Genomic DNA, 18,162 nt, shown 5'->3' on the forward strand with positions numbered 1-18,162 from the left:
TAGATTGGTTCATGACATTTACTTTTTGAAGATAATTTCATTTAAATGTTGACCGCGGCTGCGTCTTAGGTGGTCCATTCGGAAAGTCCAATTTTGGGCAACTTTTTCGAGCATTTCGGCCGGAATAGCCCGAATTTCTTCGGAAATGTTGTCTTCCAAAGCTGGAATAGTTGCTGGCTTATTTCTGTAGACTTTAGACTTGACGTAGCCCCACAAAAAATAGTCTAAAGGCGTTAAATCGCATGATCTTGGTGGCCAACTTACGGGTCCATTTCTTGAGATGAATTGTTCTCCGAAGTTTTCCCTCAAAATGGCCATAGAATCGCGAGCTGTGTGGCATGTAGCGCCATCTTGTTGAAACCACATGTCAACCAAGTTCAGTTCTTCCATTTTTGGCAACAAAAAGTTTGTTAGCATCGAACGATAGCGATCGCCATTCACCGTAACGTTGCGTCCAACAGCATCTTTGAAAAAATACGGTCCAATGATTCCACCAGCGTACAAACCACACCAAACAGTGCATTTTTCGGGATGCATGGGCAGTTCTTGAACGGCTTCTGGTTGCTCTTCACCCCAAATGCGGCAATTTTGCTTATTTACGTAGCCATTCAACCAGAAATGAGCCTCATCGCTGAACAAAATTTGTCGATAAAAACATTTCGAACCGAACACTGATTTTGGTAATAAAATTCAATGATTTGCAAGCGTTGCTCGTTAGTAAGTCTATTCATGATGAAATGTCAAAGCATACTGAGCATCTTTCTCTTTGACACCATGTCTGAAATCCCACGTGATCTGTCAAATACTAATGCATGAAAATCCTAACCTCAAAAAAATCACCCGTTATATAGCACTGATCACTGTGTTTCTGCATTGATCATTATCGATTACTCTTGGTTAAAATGCATTGGCTTAAATCTTAGCTGTATCTGTCACAAGGTATGGACTTGTTCTTAGCAAATTACTTACAATTAAGGCAGCTTCTTCAAACAGTCATGACGTCAAGACAAAGTGGTGACAAATATCTCGGACTGTTAAACTCAATAACTTATAGTATTAACACTTAATTGATTAACAATTCAGCGATTCTCCTAATAGCCTTTTCGTACAGCCAAATAAATTTTGTTCAATAAAATTAAAATAGAGAAACCAGTTCTTGCATTTCGCACAGCCGGCTACCCCATTAACGATCAGCTGTTATACATTTTTATTGATGATGTTCATAAGAAGTTGGTAAGTTCCATCAGCTAAATCTATTATATTTATAATAATCCGTACATTTGCTCTCCAGTTTCTACTCGATTTGTATTCGATTAAAAATTAAAGTAGTAAAATAAGATTTTTCTTTTGTATTTAAAATAGATAGATAGACACTTTAATCAAGCAAAAGCAGTTGAATAAGTATTTAAAAACAAAGTATAAAGTCGACATTTTGCCCCTAAACCCCTTTTGCAAATAAACATTATCTGCCATTTCAACTAATTAAGCTATATATATAAGTAAATAGTATTAAAGCAAAACTTCCCGCCAAGTAACTGTTGAGTTGTAATTATCATCATTCAGTTTATAAAAATGACTTATCTCGTACAAAGTAACGTTCACTAATTGCAAATAAATGATCGCTTACGTTTAAAAACCGTAATTTATGCCGTTACACACAATTACAAATATTTGTTTACTGAAAGTAATTAACTTTACAGATGATCGAGTGAAATGTTTATTTATGAAATCATAATCATAATGACTAGTAATAAAAGCAAAGTTGTCAGTCTAGTGTCTTCGTTCGAAATGAAGGTTGCAGCTTTTTGTTATTAAGTATAAAGTATATAGTCGTTCAGAACTTTTATAATATATAGTATCATATAATGCTTCTATTTTCACTAATTTCCTCTCTCTTACGCATTCTATTTTTTTGAGCTATCCCAAAACCAACCTTGACAACGAGTATTTTAAGAAAAAATCGTTCAGGCTCTTAGCCAGAGATCTTCTCCGAATCAACCATAAATAGAAAACAGATTACAACCGTTTCGTACTGTTAATTTTATTTGGCAGAAATGACATCGAGAACTAATAGGGAAGGTGTGGTTTACAATTACTCTGAACAGTTTGATAGTTCAGTTTCAGTGACGATTCATAATCTCGTTTGGACAGATTGAAGATGAAAACCAATTTAAACTCAATTACAGTATTGAATTAAAAATTTGTTGTATTTTCTGTGAGCTTAGTTTAACTTAACCTCCTCTTTATTCCAATAATCAATTCTCACACAATCTTTTTTAAATTATACTAAAATTAATTCACAGAAATTTTATTTAAAAAAAAAACTACCGATTATAGGGTGAATGAGTGTCCATTAACCTATCCAACACCTTTCTTCAAAGCTAAGCGTCATCAATAGCTGAGTCAATAAACCATATTACTGTAAAATATGAAACGCTGCTCGCTACATAAGCTGAGACCGCTAAATACAAGTCGTTTGACGAGTTCGAGTTATGCGCCCATCTCTTTAGTTGACCAACAAAACACAGCAAAATAAAGAAAGTCTTCGCCAATGCAATTTGCACATAACTACAGATATTTCTCTCAATTAAGAAAAAAAGTAGACACAACAAAATGCCGAAAAATAAAGAAAAAGTAGAATAACCAAACAAAAGGTGTTTTGTTCGAACGCTGCCGAAAGCGTTAGCCGGAGAAACTTTCGTTTTTTATTGACCCAAAAATATTGATTTTAAATAAACAAACAAAAGAAATAAAAGAGAGTAGTGCGATGAAACTGATTTAAGTGGTGTACGATTACGTATTTCTTGTTGCTATCTGAGCTCTGTGAATATTTAATAACTCTGCATTTACATAATAATAATGTAATGTAAAATATCTGGAACAAGAAAACAGCAAATAAATGAAACGGGTTAACAAGAATCAAGTATTTTAAAGACACCTGTAGAATTATTTGCAAAAATGTATATTTGCGCTATTCTTTTTAAATTATTTTATGAGAACCGCTGCCGAACTGAAAATACTACGAAATGTTTATTAGAATTGATGATTTTATTAAACTTTTTTCTATATGAAATAGATTTGACATATTTAGCTATTTTAACTCAACCGAAATTTGTAACTATGATCTGTATCGCACTTAAGATTGAATACCTAAAAATGTTGAGAAATTCCTAAGATCGCTCTTATCGATGGTCTTAACATAGACATGGTAGATGTTTTGTAGACGATTTTATGCCACAACGAACATCGAGTAGAATACTTAAAAGTATACTAGGCAATGAAACACAGATAGAATGGATTTTCCTCGACGTTTGCTGCTAATTATAGTGCATCTTGGAAGTCTTTTTGATTAAAAAGAGGCCATAATAAGACATTTTTCGGAGAATGAAAAGAACACTCCGAGCAGGTCCTATAAAAGGTGTATGAATAAGCCGCATTATTCTACTGACTTATAAGAAACATATTGACTTAAAAGATATATATGTATTTTGAACAACAAATGGATGATATATAAACGTTATTAAGTTCATAAATGAATCTTAAGAAACATAATTTTGTATGCCTTTAACGTATCTCAGATTTTTATTGGTGTCTCAGAGTCTCAAATATATAATATATTCGCTGACAACGCTTTGTGTCGCTTAACACAGATTTATTTGCGCTATTTATTACTTGTATTTATTTATTTTATTTTTATTTATTTATATCTTCTGCATTAGCTTACGCTTTCAGTTGGTCACTCGAGTATACTCGTACTAGTGCCACTGCGCTTCGGACAAAACTTCGAGTTCAGTTTGTATTTTCTGCCCTCGCGTGCAGTTCGATCGCAAACGAGCGCTGCAGTCGCATAAATAACATTTCAGAAAAACAATTTATTTATTTGCATTTTGATTTTACGGTTTTAGTGCTGTGTGGAAAAAACGAATTAAAGCAGAAGTAAGGGAATGTGCATGAAATTTAAAAATGGAGCCAAAAAACTGCTTGTGGATTCTCGATAGTGTTATAGTGTTGTTGTTTCTTATCATATAAGTGTTTCTTAGTTTTTCTTTCAACTCAAAAGTCGGCCACTCATACCACTGCGATTAAAAACAAAAATAATAACTTTGTTGACAGTTCATGTGGTTGTTGCAAAGTGCTTGAAATCAGTTGCATTAGGGGTCTCTCTGTCTCTTTAGAAAATAAAAATATTTGTTTATTAAATCTAAGACCAAAATATAAAAAAATCACATAATATAGAATGGGTGCTTATTAAGATATCACTCTCCCCTCGTAGAAGTACGTCAATGGCACTTACATCCTCGCTGAATATTTGACGGCGCTTATCTCATTTCATTTCCATTTCTTGTGAGCGCCTTGATGTTATCCCGATCGTGGAAATTTTTTACTATTTCTAAATCATCCTATCACCCACAAAAATTGTACGACCTTAGCTCACGAACTCTAGGATCTCACCAACTCAAAAAAGTCCATATTGGAAGACGAAAATTAATACTTTACTAGGTTTTACCTCGAGGAAATAATTTAATACATAATAAAACCACATCTCTCCCTCTCCCCCTCAACTACAGATGCCGAGTGCCACATTTTACGCCGAAAGCGTACCTTTCGATCAAATCGAAAAGCTCGCCATTAGCGGCGGTTACTCCGCCATCTATGCCTCAACAAAGCCCAGCGTTGATATTGTCGGAGACTGGCAACAACGGTATTGCTCACTTGCTGACACATTCCAGCCCGTTTTGGATCGTGTGCATAATTTCGAGGTGCGTGAGGATGATGTTTGGATTGTAACAAGCACCAAATGTGGCACAACATGGGCGCAGGAAATGACTTGGCTGATTTTGAACAATTTCGATTTTGAAAAGGCAAGAACGGAAGACCTTACCATACGTTCGCCATTCTTGGAGTGAGTAAAAAGAGATTCTTTCGTATAATCTCCATTTAATTAAAAACAATATTTAAGATTCAACGGCGTTGTACCGAATGTGCCACATGATACAATAGAGGCCGCTATTAACTTGCCCTCACCACGTTTGATAAAATCTCATCTGCCCGCTTGGCTGTTGCCGAAACAAGTGTGGACCAAGAAGCCAAAGGTGTGTATGCGAGTGATTATAAATAAATATACTGAAGAATACTCTCCACATTGCAGATCATCTATGTGTTCCGTAATCCGAAAGACGCGGCCATTTCGTATTTCCATCATTGGCGTGGCATGGTCGGCTATAAGGGTACCAAAGAGGACTTCATGCATTCCTACATCGATGGCCATGTCAACTTCAACCCATTTTGGCCGCATGTGCTCGACTTCTGGCAGTTGCGGCATGAACCACAAATCTTCTTCACCAGCTATGAGCGTATGAAATGTGATTTGGGGGATGTCATCAAAGATGTCTGCAAATTCTTAGAGCGCGATATTCAGCAGGAGCAGCTGACACAGCTCGTGGATCATCTTTCTTTCGACAAAATGAAGGATAACCCCGCCTGCAATCACGTCAAAGAGTTTGAGAGTATGAAAGCGGCAGCTGGCAGGGAGGTCGATGAGTTTAGGTAAAAGAGTTAATATTTATATATTTTTGCCTGGTATAACGGTTTATTTTTGTCATTCTAAAGCAGCTTTGTACGACGCGGTATAGTTGGCAGCCATAAGGATGAAATGCCTCAGTCAGCTATACAAGAGTTCGACGACTGGACCGAGGATAATTTAAAGGATTATCAACTGACTGTTGAAGATTTCATAAATTATTCTAAATATTGAGTTTACTCATCTTACATTTAAGTTTTATACACTTTTATACGTATTTTGTAAATACTTTTTTTTATTAATTAAATAAAGTTAAATATAATTAAAGCTTTTTGTTAATTCTCCACAAAAAATTTTCAGAAAGCCTATAGAACAAAACTTTTATTTTAGTAAACTTCAAACATTTTCATTCTTCAACAGTGATAGAGAGAGCTAAATATGGAGTTGGTCTCAAACGATCTACATTAAATCGTTCCTTTCCAGCTTCAACGAACTTGAGTTCGATTCTAATAATCTAATAACGGTAGTCTCTCTGCATGCCGCAGCAACACTTTGTATACATCAAATACATCAATTGTGCCGAGAAGTGGACTTATAGATCTCCTTCTTTATTGGATAATCTTAATGATCTCTCCATAACTAGTAGAAGAAGTGAGGTGTAAGCCAATCATTTCCGTTAATTGCAGCCAGATTATGTTAATGGAATTACATATTATAAATCATGTTAAATTAACAGTCTCTGTACATGCACATTACTATGTAACAGAGCTTTTATGTTATGCTGTTAAAAAGCTTCTCAGCAGATTTTAGCTACTAACAGTGTTCGCTTAAAGGTTTTACAGATTTATAACAGACTGGCCTTTTCATATTATGCTAAACAATTTTTTTTCATATGGACCATTGAGGGCTATCCTCTAAGTTTTTCGAAAGTATTTTTGTGGAACGATTATTCTAGTCGTTAGTCTCGACGATTTCTTTCCAAAAAAATTATCTCGAAATCTGAGGACAGAGTCTCGGGGTCCAGATTCGGAGAATATAGTGTATGCGGAAACAGTTGTACCCTAGTTCATACAAAGCAGTGAAGAGCTTTCGCGTACCCAAGTATTGACAAAAACACATTATGTTTATTCAATATTAAAATTATTGATTTATATTCATTGTTTTAAGATTTTGGTAAAAAAAACACTATATTTGAAAAATAGGTACGAAATTGGAAAAAATAACAACGCTTCCTCGATTTAAATGCATGTTTTTATAGGTTAGGTCTGGAATTTTTTTCACAGCACCGCTTTATCATCCAACAAAAGCAGTTCATTTAAACTGAGATCACAATGATCGAGATTACGTTGTATCATGTCATCCAACTTGGCGATAATATCTGCTGATAACTCGTCCTTATAGCCACCGGCCTTACCGCGTCGCACGAAACTATAAAAAATATGTATTTTTTTAAATTTTTTTTGGAAAAATAAACAATAACATTAAATATATATTTCATACTTATTATCCTCATATTCGGTTTTAAACTTGGCACGCAGTTGCTCGAACTCCCAATGGTGATTTAATTTGGGGTTTTCTGAAAGATAAAAGTTAAAGTAAAACATAATTTGATATTACTCTTCTACTCACTTTTCATCTGTTCAAAGGACAGATGTAGCAACATTTGTTGCATTTGCGCTTCGCTAATTGTTTTATTGAGAAATTTGCAAATATCTTCGATTACTTGACGCAAATTCAATTTCATACGCTCGAAGCTGGTGTAGTAGATCCAAGGTTCATTGCGTAGCTCATAAAACTCTGTTACATGTTCGAAATCCTCCGATGGCACAGCGCGATCTTCCTCTATGAACTCCAATGCGAATTCCGCCAGCGTAGTATTCATACAAAAGCCGAGACTGCGAACATGATAATATTGCGAAACGATGTAGTCTTTCGGATTGCGATAGACGTAGATTAGCTATAAAGGTGAAGAGCGATTCATAATAATATTAAGAAGAAATAATTAATAAATGAAACAAAGCAATATACCTTTGGTTTCTTGGTCCACAGCTGTTGCGGTAGTAACGGCAATGACATATGCGATTTGATAAGACGCGGTGATTTGAGTGCCTCAACTGGTGCGAGCGCAAGATCCAAGTCATTATTTATCACATAATCAAATCTTTGGAATTAATATTGGTATATTTTATAAATATTTGTAATTGTATATATAAAGTGGTGTGTTCATAAAACAACCGGAATTGTAAAATTTAAAATTTCAAGGCTTTGAAGAGTCTAAGTTTTTTATTATGCTGATACATATATATGCCCCTGAAGGTCCGGTTATTTTTTGAACACAACTCGTATATGTATATGCATAGGTATAAGAGGTATAGGGCTCAAAGTAGTAGTAGATTATACTTTGTGTGATAAATCCACTATATTTTCACAAATCAATCAGAAACCGGAATTCAACACTTCTAGTATCCAGGTTCTAAAGTATGGTAAGGTATGCCATATATCAGAGGATAGTTATATATATGCTACATTTTGTTCTGAAATCTCCATTTTTGCTTCAATTACATGTGGATACAATTCAAAATTACATTCTATGGGTAGTATAATATACCTATATATGTATGTATAAACATTAGGAATACCACTCGAATAAAGCATTGATATCAAATTGTTTTATTATATGCCTAGTAAATATGTAAAACACACTTGTAAGATATAGCTAATATACAAATGCATAAGATAGCAAAATATATATATGACGATATTATCACACTACATTTGGACGAAATTGACACATGATCCACCGACTTAAATTCTTGAAGAATAGGGGTATAAAGATATCTACTATATACACATGAATGTACCTGAATATACGAATAAATACTGTCAGTGTAGAAAGCTAACAATAAGTAGTTAAAAACAATTTCATATCCACACATAAATATATTTTAATTTTGATTTTGAATCCCTCTTTTCTCCCCCCAACTTACTCCAAAAACGGCGTTCTCACTTCCAAGTGCTCATTGCGTGCCGCCTCAAAGTCAAAGTCGTTCATAACCAACCACAATAGCTCTTGCATCCAAGTTGTGCCACATTTCGGCAGCGTCACAATCCACACATCGTCGTCTCGCACCTCCATATCGTGCACCCTATCCACGAACGCTTGACCGCAACGCTCCGTTAACTTTCTCTTGCTCCAATCTTTTTGAAGCAAATTGGTGGGATACGATTTTGGTTGTACTAATACTTGATCCATTTTTGTTTTTGTTTTATTACTTTGTGTGTTTGTTTGTAAATGCAAAAATCACTGAGTTAATAAATTTCTTTGAATACTGTTTGACTATTTGGTGTGTTGTCTCCATAAAAGTTGGCCTACTACTATCGTGTTTGAATTTGAGTAAGATCGCAGTGGTCGCAGTGTGGTAGGCCACTCTAGGTTATCAACGTGTAAGCATTTGTACACACATATCTATATGTACATATGTATGTATGTGTGTATGCTTGTTGATTGTTAACAAATTATGCATTGCATTAGGGTGTGTCAAGCTTTTAAGAACGATTAAAATCATAAATTGCCAAAAATTAAAATGTTTGCCATTTTTAATCACGATTGGATATAATTAAAAATATTTTATTATTTTTTAATTATAACTAAATTTTTATTTTTTTAATTATAGCATAAGTATTTTTTTAATTAAGCAAAAAAAAAAAATTTTGTTGAACAATTTTGTGATTATTTTCATTTCATACAGTTTTTTATATAAACATTTAATTTACATAATTGTTGTCCCACCCTAATGCTTATTTTTCGAGTACCTTTTCACTCAATTAACATAAATTATAAACACTCATATGCACATATATATTAGATAACAATGTTTGGCTCATTATGTCATTAGAAATACATACATACATATGCTTCGCTTCAAATCAAATGCGCTCAATTATATGAGTGTATGAATATGTATTTCAGAGAATACATGCATCAACATTTGGGTTTGATTTGAATGTGTTTTGACTTTTTTATATTTTTTTGTTATTGTATTGTTGAGATTATGCTTGATATATCACCTGCAATAAGTCAAAGGTAGCCTTAACAATCATACTCGCTTTTAAGTGTATGTTGGTAAACATGACGAATGACGCCGAGTACAAACGAAGTATTATCAACAGCATTAATATTTAAAACCACAAATGAATATTGGTACAAGAGTGTATATAGTCAGCTGGGATCTACGTATGAGATAGAGGTATTTTCCAATCGGATTATCTGCATGAACTTTTAGACCTAGAGAGGCACCGAAATACAAGGAGAGCCTTTAGGAACCCAGTCCTATAATAATATATCCCATCACTAACAAACCCAGTCCTATAATAATATATCCCATCACTAACAAAACAGTCGGAAATTTTAGACTTAGGAGCCTAAATAAATTCATGGTGGACTTGTACTACAAGCAGTGGGCCGAAATTAGTAAAGAGTTTTTATGAAACAGTCCTATAAAGCCAACCACTAAGCTCGCAACAATTGGTCTTTTGCTTCATAATAATGTCCTCAAACATTAACTGAGGTCATAGTGCCGATTCCCCAGTCCATATTCGAAGAATATATCTAGTGAAACCGGAAACAGTTGTAGCCAATTTTAGGCAAAGCAGTTCGAGCTTTCGCGTTCGAAAATATTGACGAAAGATAACCATTATGTTGATACAATTTTAAAATAAAAATATTAATTTCTATTCAATGTTAATAAATTTCGGTACAAAAAAAAATATTTGAAAATTATATACGAAATTGGAAGTTCGCTTCCTCGATTTAAATGTAAAATCTTTTTCACAGCGCCGCTTTATCATCCAGCAAAAGCAATTGATTTAAACTCAGATCATAATGATCGAGATTACGTTGTATCATGTCCTCCAACTTGGCGATAATATCTGCTGATAACTCATCTTTATAGCCACCGGCCTTACCACGACGCATGAAACTACAAAAATAATATATATTTTTTAGAAAAATAAAGAATTACTTAAGACATATATTGCATACTTATTATCCTCATATTCGCTTTTCAACTTGGCACGCACTTGCTCGAATTCCCAATGGTGATTTAATTTGGGATTTTCTGAAAGGTAAAAGTTAAACTAAAAGGAAGTAAAACATAATTTGATATTACTCTTCTACTCACTTTTCATCTGTTCAAAGGACAGATGTTGCAACATTTGTTCTATTTGCGCTTCGCTAATTGTTTTATTGAGAAATTTGCAAATATCTTCGATTACTTGATGCAAATTCAATTTCATGCGCTCGAAGCTGGTGTAGTAGATCCAAGGTTCATTGCGTAGCTCATAAAACTCCGTTACATGTTCGAAATCCTTCGATGGCGCAGCGCGATCTTCCTCTATACACTTCAAAGCGAATTCCGCCAGCGTTGTGCTCATAAAATAGCCGAGGCTGCGATATTGATAATATCGCGAAACGATATAGTCTTTCGGATTGCGATAGACGTAAATTAGCTAATTAAATAAAAACAAAAACAAATATATTTCTTTAATTTAAAGAAAAATTTGCTGTATATGAGAATGTTTAACCTTTGGTTTCTTCATCCACAGCTGCTGCGGTAGTAATGGCAATGGCATATGCGATTTAATAAGACGCGGTGATTTGAGTGCTTCAACTGGTGCGAATGCATGATCCAAGTCATTGTGTATCTCATAATTGAACCTATTGAAAGAAAATATTAATATTACATAAATATTTATAACTAGCTGATCCCACAGACGTTGCCCTTTGTGAAATTATTTGTTTTGAAAAGGAAAGAAAGTTGAATTTAGATTGTATTGAAAAGCATTTATTTTCGATTTTTCTACATTTTTTTGTTCAATGCAACGCAGCTTGATAAACAACATTTTTTGTTTTCTGTTCCGGAGCGTAAATGTACATAGAGAGAGGAGGTTTTTCAACCCGTAAACACTCCACATATAGCTGACCGTATGAAAAACATGCCATTTCCAGATTTATGCCACACATTTCCACACATTTCTCGTCTGTGTGACCTGTTGATTGACATCCCAAATGCAAGTCTCATTGGAAACTGAATACGTTTGAACTGAAATGGCAAATCGTTGTAACTCAGAGGAATTAGTGGAATCAAGCATTTTGCCCCTTGTAAGTCCCTTTCAAAATTGTTGCAACTATCACATTATTCGATAGCTGCGTCACAATCAGGGTTCAATTACACAGTTTCGACATAATTACAGAATAATGAATAATGAATCCAACTTTAAGATGTAAATGATACGGCGGCATGTCAAGAAAATCCAAAAAATTTAGAAATTCAACACATAAATCTCCCTAAATTTGACTTGAATCGTATAGATTAAGTCATCAACGTCGGTATTTTTGACAGCTAAAATTGCGCGTGCACTCAACCAATCGTAGTTACTTATAATTTTGGCCATTGTATTCAGATATACATTCGTCTTTCGTTGAAGAGAATTGACAAATGCCAGGTGGAATTGATATCAAACCATTGAAAAAATCAACCGGAATTTGTCAATTTACAATTTTTAACAGTTCTTCTGTGGTTTTATCCTGTTGCTGGAACATTCGCATATTAATGGTTAATCATATGGTTTTCACGTACCGCCACAAATACTATGACTTGAGACATTCAATTCATCCGCCGCTGTTGATTTTGGAATAACAGGAAGTATTTGTCGAAAATCGCCAGCTAACGGTATCATTGCGCAATCAAAGCGACGATTATTATTCCACAGATCTTTCAATGTTCTGTCTAGAGAATTGCACTTATCTCATATTGTTGCCAAAATCAATATTATCTGTTCCGCCGTTGTTGTCAACTTAAATATAATTCTTTTATTATTATCTTTCTAGCAAATGTTCAATATTTGTTTACTTTTTCCCTGTACTTCCACAGATATTTCAATACTAAAAAAAAATAAGGAAAGGCTAAGTTTGGGTGCAACAGAGCATTTTATACTCTCGTAATTTATTCCTATAGTTTTATTAAGATATCACACAATTTGACCCATATATTCGGCATACAATCCAATAGAATAACGAAAATCATCATATATAGTATATAGTACAACTCTAACAAATAATTTCGACCAAATTAATTATCACAAAAACGGTAGTCACATACTTTTTTTTAGATCATTAAAAGAGAAATAATTCTTTCATACATAACTTTTGTGTATCTTGAACCGCTTTCGCAGCGCAACGAACGGAAGCCCTCAAAGATAAATAATTTCCCCCGTTTTTAACACATTTACCACTGTTTCTTCGCTCTATCGTTATTATAGCCTATAGCCTTCCTCTATAAATGGACTATCCAACACAAAAAGAATTATTGAATTCGAACCAGTAGTTTCGGAGATTAGCGCGTTCAAACAAACAAACAAATAAACTTTTCAGTTTTATAATATTAGTATAGATTGTAAATATAAGATGAAACTGACACTAATTTTTCAAGAATATGGGTGAAACAATATCTACTATATACATACACACATATGTTAGATATGATTAAACCGAGGAAAGGTTATATGAATAAATACAGTCACTGTAAAAAAGCTAACAACAAGTAGTTAATAACATTTTGATATCCACAAATATTTTAAATGATTTTGAATTCCCTTCCTCCCCTCCACTTACTCTAAATACGGCGTTCTCACTTCCAAGTGCTCACTGCGTGCCGCCTCAAAGTCAAAGTCGTTCATAACCAACCACAATAGCTCTTGCATCCAAGTTGTGCCACATTTCGGCAGCGTCACAATCCACACATCGTCGTCTCGCACCTCCATATCGTGCACCTTATCCACGAACGCCTGACCGCAACGATGCGTTAACTTTCTTTTGCTCCAATCTTTTTGCAGCAAATTGGTGGGATATGCTTTCGGTTGCACTAATACTTGATTCATGTTTGTTTGGGTAAATATATGTGTCTGTGTGTTTATAAATGCAAAAATCACTGAGTAAATAAATTTCTTTGAATACTGTTTGACTATTTGGTGTATTGTCTCTTTAAAAGTTGGCCTACTACTATCGTGTTTGAATTTGAGTAAGATCGCAGTGGTCGCAGTGTGATACGCCACTATAGGTTATCAACGTGTGTGCATTTGTACATACACGTATCTCGTATATGTATGTATGTGTGTAGGCGTGCTGATTGTAAACAAATTACGCGTAGCATTAGGGTGTGTCACTTGAATTCATTACTACTTTCTTTAGCTGAAAATCGAGGTCATACAAATCTATAGCTTGGATGTGAAGAACAAATAAAATCTTAAATAACCAAAAATTAAAATTTTCACAATTTTTTAAACAAAATTGTATATAAATAAAAAAATAGTCATTCTTATTTAAAAAAGTTTTTTTAATATAAGATTATTTTCATTTGAGCGAATATTTAGCTATTTTATTACAGAAAATCGTACAACAACCACAATATAGTGCTCATTTTCATTTTATACAAATTTTTCATATAGAAATTTAATTCGCATAATTATTGTTCACCCTAATGCTAATTTTTTGAGTACCTCTTCACTCGTATTACCATAGATTATATACACGCATAAGCACATATGTTTATGTATATTAGATAAGCCCTAAGAAAGTACATAGTGTACTTGAACGATTAGTGGAAGTATTCCAAAATGCGAAGGTAGTCTTTAGGAACCCATTACAAACCAAACAGTCGGAAATTTGAAGCTCGGAGCCTTAGTAAGTACCTGGTTGCCCTGAACTTTAATTAGAGAACATTTAGGAACTCGGACCGTTCAAAAAGTTAACCGACCGAGCTCGGTACTTTTTCCTTAGGAATATCTTATCATATATTTTATATGATTAGACAGTCTTTATCTCATTTATCTACTTATCTTTCTCGACAAACAAAAGTTGCACTTTCTAAATCTTTCAGCCACCTGGTTACCTGGTTGCCCTGAACTTTAATTAGAGAACATTTAGGAACTCGGACCGTTCAAAAAGTTAACCGACCGAGCTCGGTGCTTTTTCCTTAGGAATATCTTATCATATATTTCATATGATTAGACAGTCTTTATCTCATTTATCTACTTATCTTTCTCGACAAACAACAGTTACACTTTCTAAATCTTTCCGCCCACTCTGCATTCATTTAAATAATATGTTTGAGTAGGCCAACGGCCAACGTCCCAAAGATTGGAAAACATATGAGTAGCTAATGTCGTCTAAGTGATAGAAAAAAAAATATACTACAGCCAGGAAGTAGATGAAGGTAACTCCAAGTTCGATGCATTAAATGTTTACAGAACTTCCATGTTTTCCCCGTAATATAACTAAATGCTCCATAACCCACACATTTAAAAATGTCAAGTAGTAGTTTTTCGTTATTTTTTACTTTTTCTCTTTAGTATAAAAATAAATTACAAAATTATAAATGATTATTAATTTATGCTAAATAACAGAAAATGGATTTTTAATGCATGACTAACAATGAAGAGCCATTTGAGTAAGCATGAGTATTAGAAAATGGAAAAACAGTCTGTTTCTGACGAAGTCGTACGGGTGACTTAGGCGGTGGTGGTCTCGATTTTCTTGGCATTATCTTCCTTGGAGGATGGACCGGTTTGTGAGATGGGCACCACACGTTCAGTGGCAGGAGGTGGCAGCTTCTTCATGGGAGCGGTGATGGTCAACAGACCATCGGATGACAGGGATGAGCTCACGTTGTCGGGATTCACGTCACCTGGAAGATGGGCAGAAAAAGGTAATTTAAAACCATAAATACCTTAAATAAAACAAAAATATCTAACACTTACTTGGCAACAGGTAACGTCTGGAGAACTGTCTCGAAACAAAACCGTGTTCATCCTGGCGCTCCTCGTGTTTGCCCTCGACGAGTACAAACTTGTCGGTCACCTTTACGGTGATCTCATTGGGTGTGAATTGTTGTACATCCAAAATGACTTCGAATTTCTCGTTGTCAATGTTCAATGTGGAACCGGATTCTTGCTTCTGCAAGCTGGTGGGTGAACGCTGCCATGGGCGCAGATAACCGGAACGCAACATTGTTGGGCGGGAGTTCCAAACGGATGACATCAAGTCATCGCGTCTGCAAAGAATTACAGAATTTACTTTAAACACCGATTACATTGTGGACCCTTTTATTCTCTTGCTACCTGAGTCCTGTGCCGAAGTGTTGGTCCAAGAGGCGCGATGTGCGCGTTGGAAATTCTAAATCATCCCACCAGTCACGGAACATTAGGGGCACTACTGACATCTACGGCAGCGACAGCAAAATTCAAAATCGGTGGTGTACCGTTACACAAGGACGAACACAGGCAGTGAAATGGAAAGTAGAGAAGAACACTAATGGTAATTAATAAAATCACCACCAAAAGTTCATTATTATTTATGAATTCAAGCCGAAAATAAGCACTTTTTGAAATAAATTTAAATTTTGTTGTTTTTGTTATTAATTTTTTTTCTTAAATATTTTCAGTAAATTTCCACAATGATTCACCTTTTATTTGAACTTAATGAAAATAATATTTATTCACACTGTTTGTTGTTGTACTTCCGCGCTTTTTCGCGATTTTCCGCTAGTTCTCGGTTCTTTACTACTACGCGTTCGTTGCGTTTTTGAACTGAAAACATTCGGCGCTCGCTCATTTTATATGCCGGCGGTATTGTTTGTGTTTTCGTTCTAGATGAATTTCGTTTAAAAATATTAAATGAAAAATTTTGTATCTATTTTTAGGGAAGCGTCATTTCATGTTGTTGGCTTTTTTCACGCCAATCCAAATGGATGTCGTTGTTTTGGGGCGAAAAAGCGGCGTGCGTGGGGCGTAAGATGGGCGGAGTAGATATTTTTTATTAGTTAGGAAAAGGTGTTTGCAAATATTTGTAATGGATTTTATTAAATTTATAGATTTCATGGGTTGAAGGCACTTTTTTGCTATAAATTTTTGGACGCTGAGGAATTTCGATTTTTTTTTTTTTTTGATAATGGAATTGAAAAAGGGAGAATTTCGAATGTATCGTGCTATGAAAACATTTCGAAAATATATATTTTTAAATTATTTCTTTATCGAAAACCACATCATTATGTTAAGTTCTTCAAATTTAAGGGCTTTGGAGCCATCTTTATCAAACACTATTTCGGTTGAAATTCTTCGCAAGACCTTTTTATTGTTTTCATGCGATGATTATGGATTAATGTGACAGACAATATTATTTTCTACACTTTCAGAACTTTTTTGCTGACTCTAGGAAAGATATTCCTAGCTCGGCATCAATAATCGGGTATGAGATTATAAAGAGTAATAATTGAATTTTTATGGTATCGTACTGAGGTTATATATGTTAAGGTCTCATTCCTAATCCTGATTCTTGTCTGAAGTTTAAGCGAGTATAGTAGAATATTTTAATGATTGGGTGTTTGGTTGAAAATGTGTGAAATATTTTCGAATGTTTCTTATATAGGTACTCATTTGTTTAGTCCATTCTCACCCAGAATACAATTCTAACAAAATATTAGGTATACAACTTTGCTTCCGCCGTTTTTTTGTATATTTAATTCAAAAAGTGACATTTTGACAGTTGAGAATAATTTTGGGATGCAAACAGATCTCTACAAATATTTTATTGGGTTAATGTTGACACAAATGTCCAAGATCGATATAAAACGATTTAATCGACCAGTGCTTGACCCTAGAGATATCTATTGGAAAACGGCGGAAGCAAAGTTGTAGACTAATACTTCGTACATTTCTGTACCTAATTGCTAATTCTACAGCTACTTTGCTAGTTTTACCATCGGATTTTAGTAGGTTTAAGATTTTTTGTTCATTAAGTATGAGGAATCCTATACAATTAACGATTATTACATTCTAGTCCCTCTCCGATTCTATTGTATAACTTATTTGAAGAGTTCAGAGTTTAATGCTCTGATGAAATAAATTTAGTTTGAAAACAGAAATCAAAAAAATATTTTTTTCGAAATTGTTAAATTTGTTGTATAAATAAATATTTACTTAATATTGGTTAGTTTAAAATTAACACAGTCCATTTGTTTACAAACACGCACATGCTACATAAAAAAGCAAATTTTAGATAAATATGAGCAACAAACAATCTTCCGCAAATAAACAGTTGTGCTACTTTATGAGGTAACTTGAGTTTACCGTGACACCTATGAGAATACAGTGAACAAGTGTCTCATACATACTAGAGGTGGAGGATTTTGAATCATATGGAATGAACTAGAAGCGGAAGAGAGGCTAAAAACAATTTTACTATTTCTTTGTTTTCCAGAAATTAGTTATTTTTAGCGGGACTTCAATGTTTTATGTTTTTACGTCTACATTATTCAACTTTTAAAAATATCTTACATGCCCACCTATAAATTCCAATTAGTTGTTCGGAGCACAAGCGTAGCAATAACCTATGCTAACGTCTGAAATATACCTACAAATTTGTAGGTATATAAGTGTGAAAATATTTTTTCCTTAAACATTTCTAGAATATTTTTGTGCCATTTTAGAAAAATTTCACGTCAAAATGACTAATAATGAAACAATTAACTTATGAATACAACAATGAGTTCACAATGTGAGCAATTCAAAGAGGTAGGCGAAATAAA

General features: G+C 34.2%; 4 protein-coding genes across 6 annotated transcripts; 1 reads left to right on the forward strand and 3 right to left on the reverse strand.

Annotated features, from left to right (window-relative positions):
• The first annotated feature begins 3,774 nt into the window (after window positions 1-3,774).
• On the forward strand, window positions 3,775-5,848 carry Sult1d1_0 (sulfotransferase 1 family member D1). 2 transcript variants are annotated; one of them, XM_011183237.3, is made up of 5 exons: window positions 3,775-3,936; window positions 4,569-4,903; window positions 4,961-5,093; window positions 5,150-5,547; window positions 5,611-5,848. In XM_011183237.3, the coding sequence occupies exons 2-5, from the start codon at window positions 4,569-4,571 to the stop codon at window positions 5,753-5,755; spliced, it is 1,011 nt and encodes a 336-aa protein (XP_011181539.2). In that variant the 5' UTR covers window positions 3,775-3,936; the 3' UTR covers window positions 5,756-5,848. The 2 variants fall into 2 exon arrangements, with proteins under 2 accessions (XP_011181539.2, XP_011181540.2); XM_011183238.3 differs by having other exon boundaries at window positions 5,614-5,848.
• Window positions 5,849-6,682: 834 nt separating this feature from the next.
• Window positions 6,683-8,911, reverse strand: LOC105211718 (luciferin sulfotransferase). Its single transcript, XM_029039845.2, has 5 exons — window positions 8,509-8,911; window positions 7,550-7,682; window positions 7,151-7,478; window positions 7,022-7,097; window positions 6,683-6,949 (listed from the first exon to the last, which is right to left on the reverse strand). The coding sequence occupies exons 1-5, from the start codon at window positions 8,772-8,774 to the stop codon at window positions 6,799-6,801; spliced, it is 954 nt and encodes a 317-aa protein (XP_028895678.2). The 5' UTR covers window positions 8,775-8,911; the 3' UTR covers window positions 6,683-6,798.
• A 1,304-nt stretch (window positions 8,912-10,215) lies between these two features.
• On the reverse strand, window positions 10,216-13,587 carry LOC114803932 (amine sulfotransferase-like). Its single transcript, XM_054233313.1, has 5 exons — window positions 13,194-13,587; window positions 11,105-11,237; window positions 10,702-11,029; window positions 10,563-10,638; window positions 10,216-10,500 (listed from the first exon to the last, which is right to left on the reverse strand). Exons 1-5 carry the CDS (start codon window positions 13,457-13,459, stop codon window positions 10,350-10,352), a joined length of 954 nt encoding a protein of 317 aa, XP_054089288.1. The 5' UTR covers window positions 13,460-13,587; the 3' UTR covers window positions 10,216-10,349.
• Window positions 13,588-14,895: 1,308 nt separating this feature from the next.
• Window positions 14,896-16,190, reverse strand: LOC105211673 (protein lethal(2)essential for life). Of its 2 annotated transcripts, none has more exons than XM_011183236.3 (4): window positions 16,042-16,190; window positions 15,698-15,798; window positions 15,338-15,630; window positions 14,896-15,264 (listed from the first exon to the last, which is right to left on the reverse strand). In XM_011183236.3, exons 2-4 carry the CDS (start codon window positions 15,796-15,798, stop codon window positions 15,089-15,091), a joined length of 570 nt encoding a protein of 189 aa, XP_011181538.1. In that variant the 5' UTR covers window positions 16,042-16,190; the 3' UTR covers window positions 14,896-15,088. The 2 variants fall into 2 exon arrangements, with proteins under 2 accessions (XP_011181538.1, XP_011181537.1); XM_011183235.3 differs by having other exon boundaries at window positions 15,698-15,887; window positions 16,042-16,181.
• Window positions 16,191-18,162: the final 1,972 nt, after the last annotated feature.

Source organism: Zeugodacus cucurbitae, chromosome 6 (assembly GCF_028554725.1).
Source record: "Zeugodacus cucurbitae isolate PBARC_wt_2022May chromosome 6, idZeuCucr1.2, whole genome shotgun sequence".
NCBI lineage: Eukaryota > Metazoa > Arthropoda > Insecta > Diptera > Tephritidae > Zeugodacus > Zeugodacus cucurbitae.